Source organism: Solea solea, chromosome 5, assembly GCF_958295425.1.
Source record: "Solea solea chromosome 5, fSolSol10.1, whole genome shotgun sequence".
Classification (NCBI taxonomy): domain Eukaryota; kingdom Metazoa; phylum Chordata; class Actinopteri; order Pleuronectiformes; family Soleidae; genus Solea; species Solea solea.
Genome location: NC_081138.1, coordinates 1546742 through 1572765, shown reverse-complemented (window position 1 = coordinate 1572765; position 26024 = coordinate 1546742). Strand labels below are relative to the sequence as shown.

At 42.4% G+C, this 26024-nt stretch overlaps 2 protein-coding genes across 9 annotated transcripts in view; one reads left to right on the top strand and one right to left on the bottom strand.

Moving 5' to 3' along the window:
* mical2a (microtubule associated monooxygenase, calponin and LIM domain containing 2a) overlaps window positions 1–18538 on the bottom strand; it is a 32233-nt gene extending 13695 nt beyond the window's left edge. For 2 of the 7 annotated variants that reach the window (XM_058629140.1, XM_058629135.1), the window contains exons 1-8: window positions 18253–18538; window positions 10110–10472; window positions 5501–5708; window positions 4716–4832; window positions 3728–3829; window positions 1369–1524; window positions 1195–1295; window positions 258–515 (exon numbers count right to left, since the gene is read on the bottom strand). In XM_058629140.1, coding sequence (XP_058485123.1) covers window positions 258–515; window positions 1195–1295; window positions 1369–1524; window positions 3728–3829; window positions 4716–4832; window positions 5501–5708; window positions 10110–10370 — 1203 coding nt within the window. In that variant the 5' untranslated portion in view covers window positions 10371–10472; window positions 18253–18538. Of the gene's footprint in view, window positions 1–257; window positions 516–1194; window positions 1296–1368; window positions 1525–3727; window positions 3830–4715; window positions 4833–5500; window positions 5709–10109; window positions 10473–15568; window positions 15806–16015; window positions 16123–18252 lie in introns of those variants that run through there. The other 5 variants (XM_058629137.1, XM_058629138.1, XM_058629136.1 and 2 more) reach the window with 4 other exon arrangements.
* A 1916-nt stretch (window positions 18539–20454) lies between these two features.
* On the top strand, window positions 20455–24396 carry dkk3a (dickkopf WNT signaling pathway inhibitor 3a). Of its 2 annotated transcripts, none has more exons than XR_009240233.1 (6): window positions 20455–20925; window positions 21290–21373; window positions 22026–22118; window positions 23545–23689; window positions 23807–23934; window positions 24180–24269. XR_009240233.1 is itself a non-coding variant. In XM_058628917.1 (6 exons), exons 1-6 carry the CDS (start codon window positions 20509–20511, stop codon window positions 24265–24267), a joined length of 984 nt encoding a protein of 327 aa, XP_058484900.1. In that variant the 5' UTR covers window positions 20455–20508; the 3' UTR covers window positions 24268–24396. The 2 variants fall into 2 exon arrangements, 1 of the variants encoding a protein (XP_058484900.1); XM_058628917.1 differs by having other exon boundaries at window positions 23778–23934; window positions 24180–24396.
* The last annotated feature ends 1628 nt before the right edge of the window (window positions 24397–26024 follow it).

Genomic DNA, 26024 nt, shown 5'->3' with positions numbered 1-26024 from the left:
TGCACAGGAAATCATAGCAAAAATATGTGTAAATATGAATTGTTTGTGAGTGTACACAAACACAAATACACAATACAACGTCAACAAAGTGGAATATAAACATGGTGATGGAAGCACACGGTAAATACTCAACAGTGAACATGTTGTACGTGCGAGATGACAGAGAAGTTAACAGGAAAGATGTCATTTAGGAAATAAAAAAAGAGCACACACACACACACACACACACACACACACACACCTGGCGTCCCTCTTACCTCCAGCAGGCTGTCGCCGACCAGCGCCACCAGCAGCTGGTGTCCAAAGCGCTCCCGGACCAGAGCGGCGTTCTCCGAGGCGTACATGTTAGTGAAGTCGAACATGGCCACGTCCGGCTGCCCGCAGTGGTTCATGGCAAAGTCCAGCGTGGGGAGCTGATAGTTGGTGCCAAAGTCTGCAGCCTCGCGGGCGTAGCACAGCAGAGCTTCCTGGTCCACGTTGTCGCTGCTCAGCAGCATCTGGGTGTCCAGGTAGTCCTGTATGAACACAGGCGTGACGGGACTTTAGCAAATACAAGTGTAAGAAATACTCAAATGTTTGTCATCAACTGTCTCAAATACACTCACCTGCCACTTTATTAGGTACACAGGAGGCCCAATAAACACCCAGTTCAACTTGTTTGTTCAGAGATGAATTACAAAACTTCTTTTAGAGCTGCGACTAACCATTATTTTCATAATCCATTAATCTGTCGATTATTTTCTCGATTAATCGATGAATCGTTTGGTGTTGATCAGTGTTTGTCAAACCTGGAAATGATGATGTTCTCAAACCAAAATGATTCACTTTTAATGATTTCTTTGTTATCCAGAGCAAATAAATAAAAAAATCAAGAAAATATTCACATTTAAGAAGCTTAAACAATCGGAAATCTGGTTTTAATGATGAAAAAAGCTTCAAACCGATAATTCAATGATCAAAATAGTTGTCGATTCATTTAGTAATCGACTAATAATCGATTCATCGATTACTCGTTTCAGCTCCACCTTCTTTTCAACTAGTGTTTATGTAATTTACTGTTCATTTTAAACCAGTCTAGTCTTTCTCCTCTTTTCTCTTCCACAGTTTCTGGACAAACTCTGGAGACTGAGTTGCTGCTTTGTTAGATGTTTAGGTCATACATGTAGGTGCATACATGCATACATACATACTTACATGAATCACGACCCCCTTGTCCAGCAGACTCTGTTTCTTGGCCGTCATGACAAAGTAATGCGTGTTGTCCCTGTAGTAGACGATGTTCTCCAGGTCGATGCCTGTGAACGATTTCCAGATTTAAAAGCGTGACAGTGACACCGTGGTGAGTTCGTGGGCTCTCCTCTCTCCCACCTGTCTCCTCTTTGAGGTCGAGAAAAAACTTCTGGTTGAAGATGAACGCCACGCCGCTGATCTCCTCCACTTTGGCCTCAGCCGTCGTGTTCCTGTTGACGAAGTTGGCCGTGATGGCGATCGCCAGTTTCCCTCGGAATTCCTTCCTTCTGAAACCTGAGAGAGAAGAAAACAGACACACAGCAAAAAAACACGTTCATCTTCCCAAGAATTCCAGTCCCATAAACTTGTCTGTTAAAAACCAAAGGAAATCCCGGCTAAAACCATAATTACAAGGCAGTTTTTGAAGGATAAGAGGCAGCTTTCCAAGGTGAGCCTTCACACAGTCAGCGGAAATGTAACAAGCGGAGAAAACTAAAGTCAAACGCCACTGACTTTATTCACAAGTGTCAAGAAAAGGACCTTTTCTAAAACTTAAAGTGGGATTCTCTGCGTAATCCACACCAATAACACACTGACCGAGGAATCACTAGTTACAACATCTTAGGATTCTTTCTATATTTGAGCTGACATTATTTATTTTAAAAGTCACAAATGGCCTGCTTTCAGATGTTTGACAGAGTCTTTGTTGAGGGTGTTAAAACTCTTTTACATCATCAACACAATAGCAGCACAAAAGGCCGAGCCGAGCACACCCTGAGGAAAGATGATGACCACGAGCGGGGAAACATCTGCTCACAAAGCACAGAGAGAGAATTCCCTCAGACGTTTCACTGCTGCGAGTCGTACACTTACTCAGGACAATGCCACGAATTCCCTGAATAAATATCTGTCACTGCGTTATATCAGCAGCAAATCACAGTGTTTGTGTTGTATTTATTGACACACTGTGGGTTTGTCGCACATTTTTTGATGAAGTGCAACACAAACACCGTGAAATGACAGATATTTATGCAGTTTCCCATCATGAACAGTCACTTTTCGAACATTAACGAGCACTAAAAGTGTATGTATATGCAGCGCTTTCATTCCCACGCTGCATAAAGCACATTTGTCGTTCAGAGTCGTACAGAGGAGTCGTTCCATTTGTCCACGATGTGTTTACTTTGCTCTCGTTGCCACGTCAATGACAAAGTGCCCACCTACCAACTTCTAACGCAGCGAGCACAGGAAGGGAAGAGGAAACTTACTCTACACACTGTAACAACAACAGAGAGCAGATCTCTGACTGTTGAGGAAAATCCGCTCCCAGAGGCTTCTTCATAATTTGAGAATGAGCCATGACCTCATCTGGCTCCAAAATGCCCTTTTTAGGAATAAGCATCTGATTTGAATCGGTTTGTTCGATGACAACATTTGAACAGTGAGACACAGAGATGGAGCGAGTCCAACACGCATGCATCAGCTGCTGCGCCGAGCCCCCGCCTCTGTTCTATTTATGCACTGAGCTTTTAGTGGTTTCATGTGTTTCCTTCCCCACGGGGAGAGATCAGCGGCTTCCAGCGCGTATACTTTTACACAAGGTGAGTTTCAGGTTTAGCTGCACAGCAGATGTAACGACGCTGCAGCGTATGGACGCTCCTGCAACGCTCCTGTGGGAGGAGCTGGGTGTCAGAGGGAAGAAGAGATCTGACGTGATTTGTTCTGACAGAAAGGGGCGGAGTCCGGAGAGGCATCTCATGACCTTTGCTCTGGGGGAGCTCCATGGAGAAAGCTGCTCAAAATGGAAGCAAGAGCCAAGTTCTCTCTGCCATCACTGGAAGAAAAATAATTCATGCAGGGTATGCAGACCTGTGAGAAAACCTTGAAGTGAGACTTGGTGGCACCCGATCTATTAATTTATAGTAATAATTTATGCATCCCAATCTTATAATACACTATAATTAGTTGTAAGCACTCTTTAATTAATGCTTTATGTATTATTAATGCTTAAAACAATAATAAAATAATAATACTGTAAATAACAGAAGACAGAGGCAGTGGCTGGTGGATTGGATCCAGCGACCTTCCGGACTCAAGTCCTCGTCCTTCACCACCAGAAGAAGATTTAACGTTTTCCATTGATGATTAGAAAGAGAATAAAAGACGCAGAAGAAGAAGAAGAAGTGTGCTGTAATACTGAAGGTTGGTGTTTGGAACTGTTGGAAAACGCGTGAGGAATGGTGGAGGTGTGGCCTGAGTGCATATGAAAAGCGTCATTTGCGTGAATGATTTGCTCACCGACCCAATAAGAAGCAGGAATTATGTCGTATACAGTGATTTTACAGGGACACAGGATTTGGACTATGAATGGATGAATGGATGAATGGATGGTTGGATGGATGGATGGATGGATGGATGGATGGATGAATGAAGCCTAAGTTTCTTTCCAGAATGCTTTGAACAGCGTCTCCCTGAGGAATCTCCTCCGTCTTCTCACCTTCCAGAGTATTCCTGCGTCCGTCCGCTCCCACCACGACATCCAAGTCAAAGTTCGCCACAGGGTGATCGGCGGGTCGAACCTCAGCTCTCCACCCGAGCGCTAAGAGAAGGGAAACAAAGACAGAGAGACAGAGAGAGAGAGTGAGAGGGTTTAAACGCTCCAGGCGGAATGTGGGGAATGTGGAATGGCAGCAGATAAGGGCGGACGTGGTTCTTTGCTCAAGGACACTTCAACAGTCTCCATCAGAACACCTCGTGGACCGCTCCGCCACCTGCCACGCGCACGCAAGCCTGAGTCTGTGCAACACAAACGTCTTTGCTGTTTGACGAGGACGAATATGGTCAGTGCTCAGACATGTTGGTAAGTCACATGTGTGTTTACACAGTCCATCACCACTGAGTCAGCACAGATTATTGTCCAAATAAAAGAGTAGAACATATTCATAATAAAAGAATCTTAAGTGTTTTGGTGCAGCCGGCGTGTGAGCGCATTCCATGATGTCAAGGGCTCGGCTGAGTTTGACACAAGTGTTAAGTCCTGGTCTAAATTTAGGCCCGAGGCTTGCGGTGTTATCGGTGTATTGACATTACAACCAAACACCAACATGACAACGCTGTGAAAAAGACAGACGATCAAACCGCTGTGGATTCAACAACATTACATTTGATTGTGTTCTGACACAAAGTCTCCATGAATTCATACGTCGACCGTGTAAACACGATGAAAAACTATCGTATTCCCTGCGTTTGTGTCCTGTTTATTAGTTTTATATCCTCGTCGCTCACTGACTCTGAGCTGGAGGAGGAGGAGGGGGGTAAACACAGAGTCTCAGCTCCACAGTAACGGTCTCACAAAGTGACAGACGCAGCCTGATGTTTATATCACACTGAACAATCCATCAAACTTCTGTCCCGGTTTCCAAAGCGCGTGAGTCATAAAACAACGGTCACTAATGTGTTGTTTGGACGTGAGGCTGCAGCGATACCTTGGTTCTCCTGATCCTCTGGAGGCTCCAGCAGTCGGACGAACTCCACGTTGACGTGAAACTCGACTGCAACGATGAGTGCAACCTTCAGCAGGGTGAGCTGCAGCTGCTGGATGCCTGTCAGACACAGACACAGTGTTTTCATACATCTTCCTTCTGTGCTCAGGCTTTTTCACCATAATATAATCATCACCGTGTCCTCGTATATCTCACATAATTCAAAAAACAACGTCCTATAGACCACATCCCGTGGGTCGGTTTGGAGCCCCCGGTGGGCCGGTTCTGGCCCGTGGCCTGTATGTTTGACACCCCTGCTCTAAATTGACCGGGGAGGATAAAGCAGGAGATAATGAATGAATAAGTATCTTTAAATAAATGGGATTTTATTTCTTCACATCCTGTTTTCTTTCAAATAAATGACTTAAAAACAAAAACCAAAAAACAGAATAGACTCAAGAATTGGGATTAAGATTAAGATGATTTTTTAAAATGTATCTCATTCACTTTGAATGGAAGCAGCATCAAAGTTGCCAAACGGCTTCACACAGACGTTGTGTAACTTTTAGAGCACGAGTCAAACGAATATTATATTATAATATTATCAATATTGATAATATTGATAATATGCTCCACCTCCTCCTCCTCCTCCAGCACCATCATTACACACACCTGCTTTAAAAAACTCAGGCTTCAGTGACGATGTAACATGAGAACACAGATCAATGGAGGAAAAAAAGCCTAATAACCCATCAGCCCGTTTGCTCTCTGTGAAGTCAGATACTCACTGATGTGGTCTATGGCCCCGGCGCAGAATTTGCCATAGAACTTTTTGGCCCCGAGGCCCCGCAGGTCATGGATGGTGTAGGGCCACAGATGCAGCACGTTGTTCCTGGAGAACGAGTCCCTCTTCTCGATCACCACCACTTTGGCGCCGGTCAGCGCGAGCTCGATGGCCGTCCGCAGGCCGCAGGGACCGCCGCCGATGATGAGGCACTGAGCGACGAAGGAAACACAAACCACCTCAGAGACGTGAGCGCCATCACAGTCACGTCAGCGTCTTATTAACATAGCAGGAGAATGACAACATGCACTTTACTGCACCGCCAGAGCATCTAGACCTGGTTCAGACCCGGCATGAACATTCATCCTGAACCATCACACGCAGTTCACATGAACTCCACTCTGCTCAGATTTGATTTAAACAAACACACATTTGGAGGTGGTTTTAGGACACATGTGACCACATTCCTGAGCGTGTATGAACACAATGTGTCCTCGGGATGAATGAGACCCCGCCTCCTCGACGGATGCCCTCTGAGGTCATCCGTCAAGTTTGCACAGACTCACACTTCTGTGAAGTCACAGACTGAACCTGAAGTCAGTCTGTGTCTGAACATAAGGTGAATGAACCAGATCTGCTCACATCTGGTCACAGGAGACACATCAGGACAATAGTACCTAGTGATAATCACACCACTGAGCATGGATGTTAGTGTCAAGTCTAAAACAGGACACACAATGACACTGAAGAGCACTTTATAGACCTTTATAGACCGTGAGTGACTGATGATCGTTAGAAAAACATTAAACATGAAGACGAGTGTTTACTTGAACCCAGGAGAGGAAGGAACACTTATCAGGAAACTGCCCTGCACGACATTAACCTGAGCCGTCATTGCTTCACATATCAAAGGTGATTCATGAGGTTTACGGTGCCTGTCTGAGAATGTGTGGCTCACACATGAAGTCATCCTTCAGGCTTAAACATGCTGGCACACTCTATCTTCTCCTTCCTGTGTGTGTGTGTGCGTGTGTGCGACTTCTGATTCTTTTGAAATCTAATCCAGGACCAAACCCTTACTGTCGGCGTAGATTCCAGCAAATCCTGAAAATACCTTTTTATTTCCTTCCCCTTGCATTTGTCAGATCTGTGGAGTTTGTAAAGTTCTTTGTGTGTCAGGGACTTCCACTCGCGTCTGTTGTGGGACACGGAGACGGAGTCGTGTGGACGGAACGCGCAGCGTCAGCAAACCCAACAACACGACTGCTCTTTGGTCACTCTGTGATTTCCCTCTCTGAGGTTTCACAGCGGTGTCACGTCACATGTGGCCTCAGGTGCTCAGGATGAGGTATTCTCAGGTGTGAGGAGAACACACACACACACACACACACACACAGGTGGAGACAAGCCTGCAGGCAACAATTTTTCTTTCCTCTGAACAAAAGCTAAGTGTATCTGTGAGACACAGAGTCGACAGGATGTTAAATGATATCATTTCTGTGCACAGTACTAACTCAGTGGATTCAGGTGTGTGTTCACAGTATCACACACGCGTTTATCTGAACTCCTGCAACTGTTTCCATGTGATTATCACCTTTTTTTCTTTCTTTCTTTTTTCCGTTTACTGACATGTTTTTCCACATACGAGGCGTTTTTTTCCTCCACATCTGCAGAGTCAGCGCACGCACACTTCCTGTCCGCTTCCTACCTGTGACCTCGCTCTCGTCACATCTGAAGCCGGGTGTCAGTCAGCAGACGACATTTTAACGAGTTTCATGTTCAGAAACTAAAACTGCAGCTGATTATGAATCATTTCTAGATTCAGTCGCTCTGTGTGTGTTTGTGTGTCGACCTCTGTGACCTCTGACGACCTCTGACGACCTCTGACGACCTCTCCGACCTCCACTGTGTTGCAAAACTCCTCCCCTTCACTATCTTCCAGTCCAGAATTTAAACAAAAATGCAACTTTTGCATTAGGTTTAAGTCAGATTAGATCCATACATGTTCATTTACACTCACTGCATTGTAGAGTATTATTGGGCCTGAAACAATTACTCAATTCTCAATTTTTCTAATTTTTCAGCTTCTTAAAAGTGAATTTTTTCAGTTTTCTTTGCTCCACATCACAAATAAATTGAAAAACTCATTTTATGGACCAGATTAAACGATTAATAATCGTTTGTTGCAGCTGTTGTATTAAATATTGGTAAATGATTGTGTTTTAACTTTAGGACCCAAAGGCAGAATGAAAAATTTAACAATTAGTGTCGTTAAAAACAACATAAAGCAGGAGGGGAAGGCAAAAGTAGAACAAATGGAAACAACATGGCAGTGAAACGGAGCAAATGAACCAACACATCAGGGCGGGGCAGGAAGTAGAGGTAAAAACTACAAAATGAAACAGAAAACCAGGAACAGAAAACCAGACTAAAAAAGATTAAAAAGAACAAAAATCCAAGATTATGAAAATATGAGGTTGTGTGCATTCAATTCAACCTTGTTCATTGTTTCCTTAATAATAAACCCACATGAATGATAGCGAATGGAGAAAATGAGTACTAACCCTGGTTGTAATGGCTTTGAGTTTGTGGATCACCTTCAATATTCTCCTATTTTCTGTTCCCTAACACGACTGATGAGGTTTTATCTGCTATCTGTACTGTAGACCACATGAGAGACAAATTGGACCCCTGCATTATGAACTTTTCAGCTCACACAGAAACAAAGAGTCTAAAGAGAATAATCCCACAAAGATTATATCCATGCTGCAGTGAACACGAGTGACAGAGTCTGTAAATCCCTCATATGAACCGTCATTTGATGAGAAATGTCAATCACAATGTGATGTCATCGCATGTTTGGACAAATCACTCATTATTAACTTTTCTATCACATTTGACAGAGAAAAATCAGCAAATTTGTGTAATAAAAGCACAAAAGTGTGACATTTATCAGACCTGTCGTCGGACATGAGGCTCTTAAACCTTAAATTATATTATTGCAATTCTTGAATTATTCAATTTGTCATTTTTTTTTCATACACAGTAAAACTTTACAGCTGCGGCCGTAAAAACGACGATGACATCACATCCTTGAGAGACGAGGTGCCGCTGAGCGATATCACATCTGTCACCGCTCATGAGCTGGCTGCGATAAAACCATGAGTCGTCACTTCACGCTTCCCCCGGGAGACTTTGGTCATCAAGTGGAAACAGATCGTCTGTTTGAACGTGCGTGAGGCTCACGTTCATGTGTTCACAACAGCGTAGCAGTCCACTCTTAATGACATGGTTTTTATTTGACAGTGAAAACTCTGAGTCAGTTCTTTTGTCTTGAATGAGAAAGAACGTGAGCTCACACTGAAGCTTTTAAAACACACACGTTACTTTATTCCCATTGCATTGTTCTGTCTAAACCTGATCCAGTATTGTCTCTACCTCACCTCCCTCTTGTACTTTCTCTCCCCCACCTCTCATTTGTTCCCCATTTGTTTCCTTTCACACCAACCTGTCTAGGCAGATGCTGCACATCTTTGAGTCTGTTTTATTTTTTTTATCTACAGAGACTTGAGATAATGGATGTTTTGTGTTCGGCACTATACAAATACAATTGAATTTAATTGCATTCAGGGATGGAAAATGATTTAATCACAACAGATATCGGGATATAATTTACTTTACGTAACAAAGGTTCAGTATTTTTTGATATAATATTCTGAAAGCACTGTACAAACACACTTGCCTCGTAGTTTCCTGTTATGCACTTGTTTTCTGTGGAGTTTCATCATTGCCCAACTCTACTGGCACATAATCTCTTCATAATAACTCACTTTAAGTCTAAACAGCTCTGTCATCTGAAAGTGTGACTGATTTCATGTTGTATTGTTTCACTGACATGTTAAGATGTTGCTTTTTATTTATGTCTCTGTGATGTGACTTTTGTGTGGTTTTACTCTTTTAAAAAGGGCAAATACATACTGTTTAGATACTATTATATATATATATGTATATATATATACACGATGAAGAGGAACAAAGTTGAGCTTGTTAAGAGAAAAGGAACCATGTGAGATGAAGTCACATCAGTGGGTTCCTGAATTAACCCTGGTGTGATATTTTAGACCTTCACACACGCGTTTGTGCTTTATTTGTTGTTCTTTGTTTTGTTGACGATGTTACTGCAGTTACAACAAGTAGCAGCTTGTAAAGTGAAGTAAAAGCTCTGTGTGAAGCATATGTATGAGATTAAATAAAGTGAACATGTGCATTGTTGTGTCTATAAAAAACAGCTGCTGTGAGAGAGTCAAAGTCCAAAGTCTGACAGGTTTTAAAATAACACACACACAGAAATAAGTGGTGTTTGGAGGCTGAATGGTGACGATGACCTGTTTTATCATCTCACAAAGATCTGACTTCATACTTCGTGATGAAAAGAAAACAACGTCCTGCTGAGAAACTATTCCATAAAAAAACAGACGTGTTTGGAGCTCGGCTGCGTGTCTTTATATGGGCAAAACATTTCAAATCATTTATCAGGTGCTTCAATTAAGATATAACCTGCTGTAAATCATAAGCTCCACCATTTAGAACAAAGACAACAGTAAAGGATTTACCTTGGTGCCGGCACATGCTTGGCCTTTCTGATACTCCTTATGTGAAATCCTCTTGTCCAGTTTAGTCCACAGGGCTTTGGCCTTCCACGACGTGACCTTTGCCCTCAGGCTGCTGTAGAAGGAGCGGTTGTCTGCGGGGTCCAGGTCCAGCTGTCTGCAGAGGACACTGAAGGCCTGCAGCGCTCCTTTGCACGTCGACGCCTGGACAAACTTCTCAAACTGTTTCCCCACGTCCTCCCTGTCCTCGTCCGTCTCACCCATCGTCCCGCTGCAGTGGACGGCGTGATGTGCAGCACTGTCTCTGCCAGACGTGGCTACACCCTCGGCTCGGCCCTCGGCTCGGCCCGCGTCGTCATGCCCGGCCTGAAGACACAGGACACGTGATGTCATCTCATGGCAAAGTACTTTCCATCGTCTATTCTTAGTCTGATTAAAGCGCTTCACTTGTATTACATCACTGCATTTACAACCTTAAATTGGGTTTAAACACTGTTTTAACTGCTTTTTCACTTCACTGCACACAGAAAACAGAAGATTGTAAAGAATATTAAACATTTTGCAGACAATTCTCTCTTCAGGATTGTTGAAAGTGATTTTTGTGGTTAGTTAAACACTTTAACAGCTTTTCTCTGGTTAAACGTTTATACCAGCTCAAACTTCCACAGTCTTTGTGTGTGCACGCTCAATAATCAGATATCCTCCTCCTTCAGTATTAGTACATACGTATATGTGCACCAGGAATAATTCAAGTCTAATTCTGTCTTTCCTCTAATCAACCACCAAAGATTTTGGAAACAATGCCAGAAAGTCACAGCATCAGAGTGAGACGTGGGAGCTGATGAGGGTCTGGGTGGAGTCCACTGCTCAGAGACGTGTGAGACACGGTCAGAGGAGAGGTCACATGGTTCCCTCACTGTAATCCACTCTCACTGTAAACCCCCCCCCCCACACACACACACCAGGGCCTCAGGTGCCATGACAGTATCAGGGACAGTGAATTCTGTGATGGGATTGAGTTCAGATCACTTCTAAGTGTAAAAACACCCGAGGACAGATTGTTATCCAAACCGCTTCAGGAGGCGACTTTGAATATGATTTGAATCTCGTGAGATTTTGAACCTTGTTACCATAACAACGGTGTTTGTCCCTGGGCTAAAGTTAGCATATATTCATTTACACAGAATCCTGTTTGGCTGCGAGTCGTATCCTGTTTTGGTCCCGATGATGATGACGATGATGATGATGTCCCTCTGTAGCTGAGTTAGCCATGAAATTAAATCTGCTTTTAAAGATCCACGTCTTCTGCTCGAGACTTTTTAAACAGTTTTATGACTATTTTTATTGATTTGATGTTAAATCTGTAAAGCACTTTAAACCTTGGTTGTTTTTTTAAATATGCTCTAGAAATAAAGTTAACTTGACTGGATTTGACTTGACTAACCCTGAGCTAAACCTAATTCTAACACTAACCATAAAACCACTTGAGAGTGAGACCATGTGATGAGAGTGAGACCATGTGGTGAGAGTGAGACCATGTGGCGAGAGTGAGACCATGTGGCGAAAGTGAGACCCTGTGATGAGAGTGAGACCCTGTTGCGAGAGTGAGACCCTGTGATGAGAGTGAGACTCTGTGGTGAGAGTGAGACCCTGTGGCGGGAGTGAGACCCTGTGATGAGAGTGAGACCCAGTGGCGAGTGTGAGACTCTGTGGTGAGAGTGAGACCCTGCGGTGAGAGTGAGACCCTGTGGTCAGAGTGAGACTCTGTTGTCAGAGTAAGACCATGTGGCAAGAGTGAGACCCTGTGGCGGGAGTGAGACCCTGTGATGAGAGTGAGACCCTGTGATGAGAGTGAGACCCTGTGGCGGGAGTGAGACCCTGTGATGAGAGTGAGACCCTGTGATGAGAGTGAGACCCAGTGGCGAGTGTGAGACTCTGTGGTGAGAGTGACCCTGTGATGAGAGTGAGACCCTGTGGCGAGAGTGAGACCCTGTGGCGAGAGTGAGACCCTGTGGCGAGAGTGAGACCCTGTGGCGGGAGTTAGACCCTGTGATGAGAGTGAGACCCGGTGGTGAGAGTGAGACCCTGTGGTGAGAGTGAGACCCTGTGTCGAGAGTGAGACCCTGTGATGAGAGTGAGACGGAGCGGCCCTTCCTTTGCCACGTGTCTGCAGTGGCTCTAAATTGCTCCATCAGCAGGACTGTGGCTCCATGTCGGCCTTCACTCACGCTGGCTCCACCACTCACGCGTGACCACGCCCATAAACTTTGTTCACTGCAGAGAAGTTACTGCATGTTTACGCTGAGAAAACTTCGTCCTAAACTGAATTATCTGTCACGGCTTTGGTGAAAAGTTGAAATGAAGACGCGCGGACAGCGCGACGGAGAGAGAGCGATCATCGGAAGCATCTGCTGCATGAATCTGAGGATGTGTAGCACGGACCGTCTCTGTAGCCCAGTCACTGCTCCACACTCACACTCACAGTCAGTGCCATGACTTCACCATCGCACGCTGACAGCATGGAAAGTCACTTGTGGGCAGACGAGACTGAACCCACAGAACGGCTGTAAAAATACAGCTAATGACAGAGAAAGCGGAAAGAATCCACGTGCACATACCAGGCGCCGTCACAACGACACCACCAAAACTCTGAAGAAGACCATGAAGACGATGAAGAGCATGAAGACCATGAAAATCTAAAGTACAGATTCATTTTCAACATTCCAAACAGCTAAAACTGTGGCGCGTTGGTTTCATTGACTTTGTGTAACTACTTTACGATCATGTACATATAAATGACTCGTGACCTGCTGCTGACAGTGACGACAGAGTTTAATGTTTAACGTTTTATCTCTTTGAATTAACTTAGCTGTTAATAGGACATTTGCATGGATGCATTTACCTCGTGTCCTCGTCACATGATGACTTTAGCTGTGTTTATGAAGCAGTGATGTCATGAAACTTTGCTTGTTTCCTTTTCTGATACCAGATTCAGTGATTTGGTCTAATTTCAGACAGATACTGATGCTGAGTTATCATATCCACTCACTGCTATTCATCCCTCTTACTTATAGAATGACATTATTCACATTTTATACAATTCTATTTAAACAACAGCTCTAAATAAATGTGACAGCGCAGGTACATGAATTAAAAACACTGATGATATACATAAATATATATATATAAATAAATATATAAAACTGATGATTCTTCCCAGACATTGATATTAAAATGTCCTTTTTAAGAGAGCTTGTATTCAAACAGTGAGGAGGAGACAAAGTAACAGTAATGTAACCAGACTGTGCTGTAACACGCCCTCTAATAAGAGAAGCACCTGCATTTAGCAAAAAGCCAGATATCAGCTTCCACGACGGGAGACGGGGGGAATGATAGGAATGTGAAACATGTACCTGAAACACCTGGACACACTAAAGAGAGAAAGACAGAAAATCACCATGAACCATCCTTTCATTTTCCAATAAAGCAATAAAATTTCTTTTTACAAATGTTGATCAGTGTTTATCAGACCTTTTTTTCTTGTTTTGTCCAAAAACCAAAAATGATTCATTTTTGAATGATTTCTTTGTCATGAGACCAGAAAATATCCACATTTAAGAAGCTGAGAAATCAGAAAAACTTGTTTTTATTCCTTATAACGTGTGAAAGAAGATTCACTTCTACAGTGATCATGTTTAATGCAGTGACAATCAGTGTAACACAGATATTTACTTCATTATCTGGAGCAAAATAATTGTGATTCTCGATATTAGGAAACAAAAAGGTTTTAATATCATCTTTTTAGATTGTTAAACTCTTTAAATTCTTAAAAAGATCGCAATCAGTCACGAGGAAAGACGCGTTAGTGAGTTAGAAAGGATTCACGATTACCACGATAATAGAAATTCACCACAATGAACTTATTTTAAATGTTTTCTATCACAGTGAGTGATAATATCCTCTATTGTTCCATCACTAACCAGCACATTAGATGAAAAGAAATAAAAACATTAGAGAACAAAGGATTTATTTGGCAACTGTCTGTAATCAGTTAATCAGTTAACCCAGAACGTTGTTTCATTGCTATTTCCTCTTCCTTATTTTACTTCACATGCATCACCTACATTAAAAATGTAGAAGTGAGTAGTCATCATTTGTTTCTGCAGATCACAAACCAGCTCCAGGCTGTCAGAGCACAATGGGAAGCTGACATCACAAGGAAAACATTGGGAGTGCTGGGAAACGCACAGACTGCAGCGTCGCCAGCCACAAACTGTAATTACAGACTGGACTCAAGCAAAAAAAAAAAGGAAAAAAACCCAGGAAGGAACCTTCTGTAGGCCTGATAAGGAGTCAGCATGAGAACACAGCTCTGATGTGGACTTCAGCCTGAGGGCTCTGGTCTTCACTCACACACAACAGTATCATCTAACCTCTGACATGTGGTAGCTGTGCCAGGACACAGCTACAGCACAGACAGACAGACAGACAGACAGACAGGCAGGCACCACTCCACACGCCTCATCAGAAACAACAATTAAGTTGTGTTTCCACTAGCAGAGTAACCTGGTACCAGGTACTTCCTTTAGTGCCGTCACAGGAAAAGACGACACAAGAATCAAAGCCGAACAATGCCGAACTGTAGATGAGTTAAAAAGACTTAAAACTCCTAAAAACATGGGTTCACCTCCAACAATCACCAGGGAAATGTCTAAAATCTCCATATTTAACAGAGGAGTCTGGTGTATTTAGCGACAGCAGTGACTGCGTCAGACGGAGTCTGTGCTTCGGTCACAAAGGAAGAACTGAACGAATAGTTTAAATGAACTGATTCTAATGATTCAACTGCTTTACAAGTCAGCTGTGCAGTGAGGACTCCGCCCACATTGAGTAGGTAGTGGAGATGCCTCCTAGACCGTGCCGTGCCGGGGCAAGTAGAGCCGGGGCCATAAGTCTCCTTAAATTCCCTACAATTCCTTAAAAGTGTAACATTGAAGCCGACACACCAATATTTAAGGGGTTTTTATAACCCGAGAACGTTTCTCCATAATTCTGCTCACAAACAAAAATCAGACCTGACTGAGGGAGCGTTTGTCAGAATACAGCAGCAGAGTTTACTGTGTGTTGTCTTTACATCAAACTAATCACTGCGATGTCATCAGTCAACACAAGAACAACATGACTATACTGAGACACACACACACACACACACACAGCTGATGGGATTAATCAGTCGTTTGTTTAAACTGCAGTTACACACACACACACACACACACAGGGGAACTCTGTGAGGGAGGCACAGCGAGGGTTCAGACGACAGCGGGAGCATCTGATGATCTGATGAGAGCCAACAATCAGTAAAGCCAGACTCAGAATAGACGCGTGTCGTATTGCAGGAGAAAACAACACATGACCAGAGCGAGGACTTGCAAACAAGACTCACAACAACGTACAAAGTTCACCTGTGATCAGCTGCAGTAACTCTGCATCATGAAAGAGAGGAAAAAGCTCTGACCACAGGGAAATATGGCATGTGAGCGCTATCAGACGCCTCCCATCCAAACTCTTCCTGCAGAGCGCTGGCGGTTTCCTGTCCAGATCAAAGCGCTGACGTGCGGCCTAGATTCCACCTCTGTGGTTTTTAAAGCTCGTTGGAACGTCGCCGTTTAAAACCTGTTTCACTGCGACCCCCGGGTGTCCTGCCAGAGGGAGAACGTCTGAGAACTGAGAACATGTGAAGCCTCCCTGTATCAGTGGCTTCCCCCTCAGCTGTGCTCCATGTTCTCATGAAGCTTCAGCTCCACACAAAACACTGTGTCCATTCAAAGCTGACCTGAGTCGGCAGAGTAGGATTTTTTGGACACAGCAGCAAACGTTTTGTTTGAGACCTGAGCTTCAACATTCCCCACCTATCTCTGAGAGCTGCTATCTCCTGTCTCTCTCTCTGTGTCTGTCTCTCTCTCTGTGTCTGTGTCTGTCTCTCTGAGCACATGTGTCCGGGTCTTGACGCAGCGGAAACAAGGAAGGAAACATATGAGAGAGCGGAAGGAGAAAGTTCACAACACCTCGCCGGCTGCTTATGAGTCTCTGTCAAACACTGATACATCGTTTTCATCCTTCACATATTATCTTTATTACTCGGATTTATGAGCTGATGTCATTCAGTCACTGTAGGATTGCTATTTGTGACTCTTAACTGTCTCTTTCACAGAAAATGTATGATAATAATAAAGTTGTTTGACAAAGAAAGTATATATTTCTGCAGCATTTCATCTTCTCTTTTGTCAAAGTTTTCATTTTTGTCCTTTAACCCTTAAGCGTTTCCTGACATTCTGTTTTTAAATCTTGAATAAATATAGCTCAGATTTTCCAGAGGTTATTCAGTTTTGTCATTTCAGTTTCTTAAATTAGCCTAAACTGGCTAAGCTACGCAAGAATCATTTCATTCATTTAAAAAAATCTGACACTGCCGAATAATAGTTATGATCAAATTCTCCTTGAAATGTATTTTATGGATATTATTGTAGTTCTTTTCAGTGGAGTTGTGTAAACATAATGGCCTTTAAAGGGTTACAATTTCAAAAACATGTGATATGTATATTTCAATATAATATTGACTTATTTAAAGTGGAAAAAAATATTAATATATAATGTAATGTAGTTTTTATAGCAGTTTTTGGGAAGGTGACATTTTCTGCCGCTAGGAACAAATAAGGAAGTTTTTTAAAGGAACTCTTCAGGGTTCATTCAGACATCGCACTCCTGGATATTGTGATTTCCTCTCTCTTGCACATGTTTATTACTGTTTCACCTTTGTTTGCATTACTTTTACGACGATGTCCTACATTACGCGGCTGGATTACAGAGTTCATATACGACACAAAGCCTCGGTTTCCCCCTGATGTTTGATCTCAGGAGGGAGGAGAGTTACTTTGACCTGTAATCACTGCTCAAGTGCACAAAGAACAACTTACAGTGTCTTACTAAGCAACTGTTTATTTCCCTGTGAATGACTCAGACGCTCAGCAGAGCAGATGCAGTGAACGTGATCACTGGAGTTCCTTTAGCAGCGGCTGCATGTAACAAGGCCCAAAACAAACAGGAAACCATTGATCACACAGCAACTTCCAACCCTCCGAAAAATGTGAACGCATCACTGTATGAATCACAGCAGAGCTCATGTGGAGGAAGAAGACAGAGATATGATGCAGTGACTTAGGAAGTGTTTTCTTTGTGACTCTGTTTTTCCCTCACAGGACAAAACCTCAGGATTCTGCTGTTAATCAGAGGCTGAGCTGTGTGTGCATCAGCCTGGAGTCACGTAGGTCGCACTGTATCTGTGTCACTGACACAGAACCACACCTCTCTTTATTATGTAGCCTGTGTCTCTGCAAACTAAAGACGTTTGCTGTGCAGAAGCTGCAGAGCAGGTGGAGGCAGTCTGAGGGAAACTGCACAGGAGCTGTGAGAGGGATCTTCAGCTCAAAGGTTTCTGTTCTTCTCGACTGTGTCGGAATCTACAGCAAAAGCTGCCGCTCCAGTTTAACAAGCAAATCCACAGGTTTATGATTGATGCTCAAAGGTGATTTTCATGGATTATACATCAGCATGGCAAAAATGCAGGTTTCACAAGAGGGAGAATACTTTATTATAGTTATCAGAGGAGAGACGAGACTTTATGTCTGACTGTTTATGACATGAAAACCAGTCATTATATTCAAACTAATGTGGATGATCAGTGAGTCCCTTATTTTCTTAAGCAGGTGGAAGGAGAAACCAAGCATTTAACTCCATTAACGTGTTGTTTAGTTGTGTGTAAGTCACTTGTGTGTAATTAAACTTAATGACTGTGATGATTTAATATATGGTTATGTACAGTTATGTATATGTTATGTACTTTTACATTTAGACACTATAGGTAAATGTTGTTTATATATAAATCCATGTTTATGAAGAGGATTTTAATTCACTATATTATGACGTAATGACACTGAAAGATAAAGTGACTGTGAGTGAAAACATTCTGCGCTCGCGCTGCTGCTGCTGCGGCTCAAACACTGTTGACTTTAAAACGAGGAGCGAGTTCAAAACTCTGCGTTTGACTCAAACAAAACAAACAAACAACAGAAAAGTGTCAAAAACTCACCGAATATTCTCAGCCTGGTCCAAACCTCGGTTTCCTCCCGGTGTCAAACAACCTCTGTGAAGAGTCTGAGCTGGATCAGCTGCACGCACTCATTCAATCACTCACTCACTCACTCACAGCGCTCCACTGTAACTGCTGCTGCTGCTGCTGCTGCAGGAGGAGGAGGAGGAGGAGGAGGAAGGCGGTGCTCTGGAGCCTGAAGACACTTCCCTGCTCACACACTGCTGCTGCTGCTGCTGCTCTGACTGTGATAAAGTTCAACATTTATAAGATAAAGTGCAAAATCCTCACGTTCTCAAAAAGCAGGGCCGGTTCTAGACTTTGTGGGGGCTCTGGCAAGGATTGTGATTTGGTGTCTCCACCCACACCACACCCACACCACACCACACCCCCAACACATCACCACAACAATGAAGTTAAAGATACAATATGTAACTGAGAAGATGAGATTAATGTTTGATGTTTTGTTGAGTCATTTACTTACAAAGATGGAAGATGGCGCCTTTTCCCCTTAAACTCTGTCGTTTTGACTGTGTTTTCTCTTTTTATTGTCTTAGTATTAATATCTTTATATATTGTACTTTTTATTGTTTATTATTTGTTATCTTTATCTTTACTGTCTTTGCTGCTGTAACGATTTAAATTTCCCCGCTGCGAGACAAATAAAGGACGATCTTTAAGGATCAAGTATTTTTAATAATAATGATTTAATTTGTGAGCGCCTTTCAAGCAGCAAAATACATTAAAATAAATAAAATACAAGCAGTAAAAATACAACATTCAGAGCTAAAAACTAAAAAACTTAAAACAGCGAGAAAGCTAAAAAGACATTGGGTTATTGTGTGTCACTCACTGCAGTTTGCTGCAACGTGACTACAATTCCCATGATGCCGCGCTGCTCACAGTCCCACAGCAGCAGATATCATGAGTGTAATGTACACGAGAGTTTAACGGCAGAAGCTAAATATTCTACCCATGAGCGTGAGTGTGTGAGTGCGTCGTCTTTTAAAAGACCATTTATTTTGGTTTTTGGTCTGATGCACTTTAAGTAAGAGTGTTTCCATGTTTCTACAGAATAAAACAAACACATGTGTGTATTTGTGTTTAAAGATGGATGTTTGGAGGAGGGAGCGGTGGACAGACGGACAGATGTTATAGTTCTTCCCTGAACACTTGAACGCATCATCCACAGAAATAAAAAGTGATTGTCTTTTCTTCAGTAAGAGATTATGAGTGTGCAGCTTTTCTTTTGTTTTTGTTTTATTTAGCACTCGCACAGAGAGACTTACACCTGACTGTAACAGGTGAGAGTCTCACGTTAGTCAACGCTGCACATTTTTACACTTTGTCAGCAGAAGCTGCAGAACATCTCCACTCACTCTTCAAGAAAAACAAAAAGGCTCCATCTGGTGGCAGACTGAGAAACTGCAGGCACAGAATGTTGCTTCTTGCTTGTTCTTTTCAAAAGAGGAGATTTTTAAGGAATAATTAATAAAAAACCGTCACAAAGAATATAGTTATGATCCTAATGCGGATCAAAATAATTGTGATTGGTTTGTTGTCTTTAAATATTTAAATGTGAAATGTCATCATGTAAAATAACACAAAACAGACCAATAAAATAAATGTGAGGACCAATCAGCTGTTTTCTCTTATTTTCCTCCTTCAATGATAATTTACAGACATATGGTTCATCCATGAATTACAGCAACTGTATAATAATCAAAGTACAAAGTATATGATATATATATATATATATATCAGTATACAGTACAGTATACAGTACAGTACATGAAATCACAGTTATTGAAAATGAGAAAGATAATAAAAAAAGGATTTACTTGATTTAAGATTTTATTTGAAGCAGAAAGGATGTCAAATATGTGGATATTTGAACATTTTTGTAAATAAATGGATAATAAAATGAATCAGGTATTCAAATGTATTATCTAATGGATTAATAATAACTTTAAAAAGCATAAACGTGTTGCAGGATTTTCAGGGATATTTTGGGAATATTTCACCAGAAAATAAATAAATATAAATATAATATAATAAATATAAGTTACCACAAATAAACAAAAAAAAAATCACTTAACTAACAATAAAATCTTTAGTGAGAAGATGAATCAGCTGTGACGTGGTTTGTGTTTCTCAGCATCAGCGACACACCCACTTCTGCCTCCTCCTCCTCTAGCTCCTCCTCCTCCTCACAGCAGCAGCATCATCAGAGTCAGCAGCAGCAGCAGCAGCAGCATGATGAGGATGAGGATGAGGATGATGAGGGTCGCCCTGCTGCTGGTTTTGGCTCTGACAGGAGTCTGTAATGGAATCCTCCCTGAGATCGTGAACTCAGGCGTCATCCTGGAGGATCACACGCAGCACAGCCGCGACTACGTGGAAGTGAAACCACAGCTGCCACGGGGTCCACGGCTGCTGCCACAGGATCCACAGGATCCACGGCTGCTGCCACAGGATCCACAGCTGCCACAGGATCCACAGCTGCTGCCACAGGATCCACAGCTGCCACAGGATCCACAGGATCCACAGCTGCCACAGGATCCACAGCTGCCACAGGATCCACAGCTGCCACAGGATCCACAGGATCCACAGCTGCCACAGGATCCACAGGATCCACAGCTGCCACAGGATCCCGAGGATGCATCGAACCAGGTAAGCAGTGAGCTGCAGCACTCTGTTGACATGACACAGCAGTTTTTCTGTCTTCTTCTGTCTTTTATTGTTGTTAAGTACAATATAATATAAAGTATTCTATTTATTTCTATTCTTAAGCATAATACTGATTATAAAAACATAAATATTCCATAATAATGATGGTGTCTGTGATGATGACGTGTGTGACGTCAGCGGAGCAGTGACAGCGTCAGTGTCAGTGTCAGTCGTGAACTTCATCACAATCAAACCGCTCCTGACGACGTCACAGACCTGGCAACGTGTCGACTCATCAGCGACGACAACAACAACAACAACACACAGAACGACACTTTAATTAACGTCACGTGTCACCTTCACACAGGAGAACAACAACATCAGCAGCGGCATCATCAGCAGCAGCAGCAGCAGCAGCAGCAGCGGTGAGCTGGGCAACAGCATCGACCACGTAAGTGTCACTAAACTCCTAAATGACTTTGTTTCAAATGAAATCCTCACAGTTTATGATGAGAATGGTGGTATCTGCTGCCTCTGTGGTCAAACGCCCGCCACTGCGTTCACAGTGTGTCACTGGCTATTTTAGTCCACGCTTACATCACTGGTCTCCGCCCCTTTCTTTAAATGCAGGGTCTGTTGCTCTGTCGTCTGTCTCTCTCCACCGTGGTGTGTGATGTAAGACAGGCTTTTTCCTCCATTTTATCTTTAAATAAACGTGCACAGCTCGCACGATCGCTGCAGAGAGGATTTTCTAATGTATCAGCTCATCCTGACTTTAGATAAATCAGATAATTTAGAAATGAGCAGCGAGCAGCACTGACCTGCACCTGGGGATGTGGAACCAGCAAACTTCCGGTTACGAGCCCAATTCCTCTCCTCTTGTCCCCGGGTTGCCCCCTGACGCTACAGCAGCTTTGAAACTTAATATCTGATCCCATCTGCTGACGCGGCGTTATACTGCAGCATTATGCATCTCATGTTTTTCTTCATGTGTTCATGTGTTCATGTGTTCATGTGTTGACGGACATGATTTGACACAGAACTCTAACCTCAGATTTAAAGGAGCAGAACTCAGAGACTGTGTTTGTGTCGTCTGTGTTCAGAGATGCGTCGACGACGACGACTGCGGGAAAAGCAGATACTGTGTGAAAGCCCCGCTCGGCTCCAGGTGCACGCCCTGCAAAGCAACGGATGTGGTAAAGTGGAGCCATGTTACCTTTTTATGTGGACTATTATGGGATTACTGCTCTCACTGTAGCTCCCTGACTCACACACACACACACACGCAGACTCACACTGGCATCATCAGCAGCAGCAGCTGCTGCGGCTTCTCTTCAGCTGCATTGCAGTGAGTCTACAAGTGTAACCGGAGTGTGTTTCTGTCCTGTGAGCGCTCACATGAAAGAGGAAACTCATACCAAGGTTAAATAAGAGCTCCTTTGTCTCCCTCGTGTCTTAAAAACATGAATTAAGAGGTGCAGGTTTTATTTTAGGATGAAGGGCAGAGTAAAACCCGATGTTGGCCGTGCACCAAAGGATCATAAATATAAGAACACAGAGGACCACAGATTCCTGCTGTCAGAGACCGTTTGACACGTCAATCTCATTCATATTTGAGCAGATTTTCCTCTGAGAGTTGAGTTATTGTGCGTTGGTGTCGTCTGGGGCCTCATATTTACTGTAAATGTACAGAAAATAGGATTTTACTTACATAATTCATCAAAACATGTTCTTTGTATGAGAGGAGATGAATAAAATATAATGTCTCACTTTGTTATTCACATACTGGCCACATTATTAGGTACACTGACGTCAAACAGGTCATTCTCTCTTCTCTGTAAACTTTAGAGAGGGTTGTACATGAAACACTGTCGCATCAATAAAAGTGTAACCATTCAAAGTCACAAAGTCAAGTTCTGATGATCTGTTTGAACTCTTGCTGCCGTGTGATTGGTTGATCAGATATTAAGCAGATACACAGGTGTACCTAATGAAGTGGCCATTGAGTGTCTGTAAGAGCTTCTTATTGATGGCTCTGTTTAATTTTGCTTTAATGTTATACTGCATTATTATTTAAAAAGTGCTGCACAGTAGTAAAAATAATAAAAATAAAACCTCACCCATAAAACAGTCTCACACTGTCTCAAAGGTGAAAACGACAGTCCATTCCACAACTTAAGAGGCTGCAGCTGTGATTTAGGTCAAACCTAGGTCTCAAACTTGCGGCCCGAGGGCCACATGCGGCCCCCCCCAACCAATTTTCTGTGGCCCACCACGTTATAGTGAGTTATGTTTTTTTTATTCATAGATGAATTTTGAATATTGTGAACTAATTATCGTTCCATATGAAAGAAAACAAACACTTTTATTTTGAAATGATGTGAAATATCATCATAAATATTTTTTTCTCCACTTGACCGGCCCCCTGCTGACCAAACTAGACCTCTGTGGCCCCCAGGTTTGAGACCCCTGAGGTAAAACTAAGAGCAGCTGATCTCAGGTATTTATACACAAATAAAAGGATTTTAAAATCTTTTTGGGGATTTCTGAAATCTGGACGTGAGGAGTTGAGCAGATTTTTGTGATGGTTTGAAATTGATGGGATGTTTCCTCGTTTTTCAGTCGTGCACGAAGGACGGAGAGTGCTGTGGTGACCAGCTGTGTGTGTGGGGTCAGTGCAGTGAAAATGCAACCAGAGGAGAAGCGGGCAGCACGTGTCAGCACCAGAGTGACTGCAGGCCCGAGCTCTGCTGTGCTTTGCATAAAGGTGAGACACAGCACACAGAGGCAGAGGCAGACGTCATCCTCTCTCTCTCTCTCTGAGAACATGCATCTGTTTCTCTCTCCGTGTTCAGCCTTGCTCTTCTCTGTCTGCTCGGCCAAGCCCATCGAGCGAGAGCGCTGCTTCGGTGCCTCCAACCACCTCATGGAGCTGCTGTCCTGGGACCCTGAGGACAACGGAGCCAGGAAACACTGTCCCTGTGCTGGAGAGCTGCACTGCCAGCACCTGGGGTAAAAGCACTCGTTTACACACAGCAGAGAGAATCACAGCATCATTTTGTGTTAAATGAGACAATAAACTGAATGTGTTTGTGAATAAAACAAGAGAAAACACTTGATTTTATTAGATCCTGCACAGATCTTTAGCCTTTATTTTTACACATTTAACTCTCTCACTTAATATTTTCCTTCTTGAGGGTTAAAATAAATGCAGGATATTAAGTTTTTCTTTTTCTTTTTTTAAACATGTTTTGCAGGAGAGGCTCCATGTGTCTGAAAAGAGAGGACTCCAGTGAAGAGGACCTTTCAGACTCGCTGTACTCAGAGATCGACTACATCATCTAGATCACAAGCAGCTTGGTTTGACTCTCGTCGCCGTGGAAACAAACAGACTGAGCTCCACTGACTCTAGAGCTTCACTGTAAAACAGTCGTTGCACTCGAGCTGGAAAACAAAAACTTAAAACTTAACCTGAGGTTTACAGGAGTCAACACTGAGTTCATTTAGTTTAAATGCAGAATGCAGGATTACATTGATTGAAAGATTTAGATATATGATAGAAAAATAGAAAGTATGACGTGATTATGTAACTCCCGGCTCATGTGTTCAGGCTCAGTGTGAAAAGGTTTTCTGAGCATTATGTTTGTGTTAAGTTATAAAAACATCATCTACAATGTGGAACGCCAGAGAAATGGAACCTGCGTGGAAATGTAACTGCTAATAACTTTGAAATTAAGTTTTAAGTTTAAAGACTAGACCTTCAAATGTACAAAAGTCACAAAGACCTGTGTCCATACTTAACACAGGTATATATAAATATATATCTATGACTATTTACTCTATTTTATTGTAACACAAGGTAGAAAGGTCATTAAAGCAGTGTGAACTGTGAATATTTAGAGAAAATTAAGCATCTAATTATATATTATATATATATATATATATATATATATACACATATACATAATATATATATATAAAACCATTGTTTCTAATTTCCCATGTTTTCTGAGACATTTATTTTTCCAAACGTTGGCGCTCAATCCTCGTGAATCTGCTCTGCTGCCACGTAACGTTTGTTTTATGCAGGATTAAGCCACAGAGAGGTTATGTGTAACTAACTGTTTTCTTGTGGTTTATTTTATTTATCTGCAGTATATTGTTTAAGTATTGTATTTGTTAACTTTACACGGTATTACTTCTGTTCTTCAAATCCAGCAGCTTGTTTTGAATCATCTGATGGTTAAATATGAGTCACATTCAGGTTATAATAAAAATAAATGATCAGGTTTGAACTGTAGTCATGTAGCGAGATTCTGTTGAACAATCATTACTTCTGTATTTCACATAATAAAGACGCCTTTTTTAACTTTAAAGCAAAGATCTGAAAACATTAGACCTGAACAAGTCAGTCAGGGTGAACTTTGTCAATTAAAGTATCAAATGTGAAGAAAATGTGAAGCATAACCACCGTAAATGTGGCTTTAACAAATAAATTTAAAGCCACTATGATTAAAAAAAAACAAAAAAATAAGCTTATGGAAAAAAAAAACCCACTTTAATTCATTTCTAAAATCATTTTAAACCATTTTCACACAGGATTCAAACCTCAAAGAAATAAACATCAAAAAAAAAGAAGGATTTCTTCAGATATTGGCATTTCTACAGTGACTCGCTGGTGACAGCATCCGGCCACACGGACGCCGAGTTCAGTGACAGAGGCAGAACCAGCGAGCTTGGACTCCACCTGGTGTCAGTCTATCAAGCAGCGACAGGTAGAAGCGCCAAACTCAAGCTCACGATCCAGAGATCACACACGTACAGTCAGATCACATGGTGCAACAAAAACAGAACAAAGAAATCCACGTTCTTATTTAAAGGATCACACAGACAGCAGATGTGAATCTGTGAAAACTAAACAATCAAGTCTGCAGCAAAACAAGAATAATTTACAACAAACAAAAACAGTCTCACTGAATCTGGTGGAAGTGACTGAACAGAGGCCAACGCTCCTGTGATGCACAGAGAGCAGCAGTAAGAGCCGATAACACATGATTCTGGCATTGAACGACAGTTAGAGGAAGAGAAACGACCTTTGACTT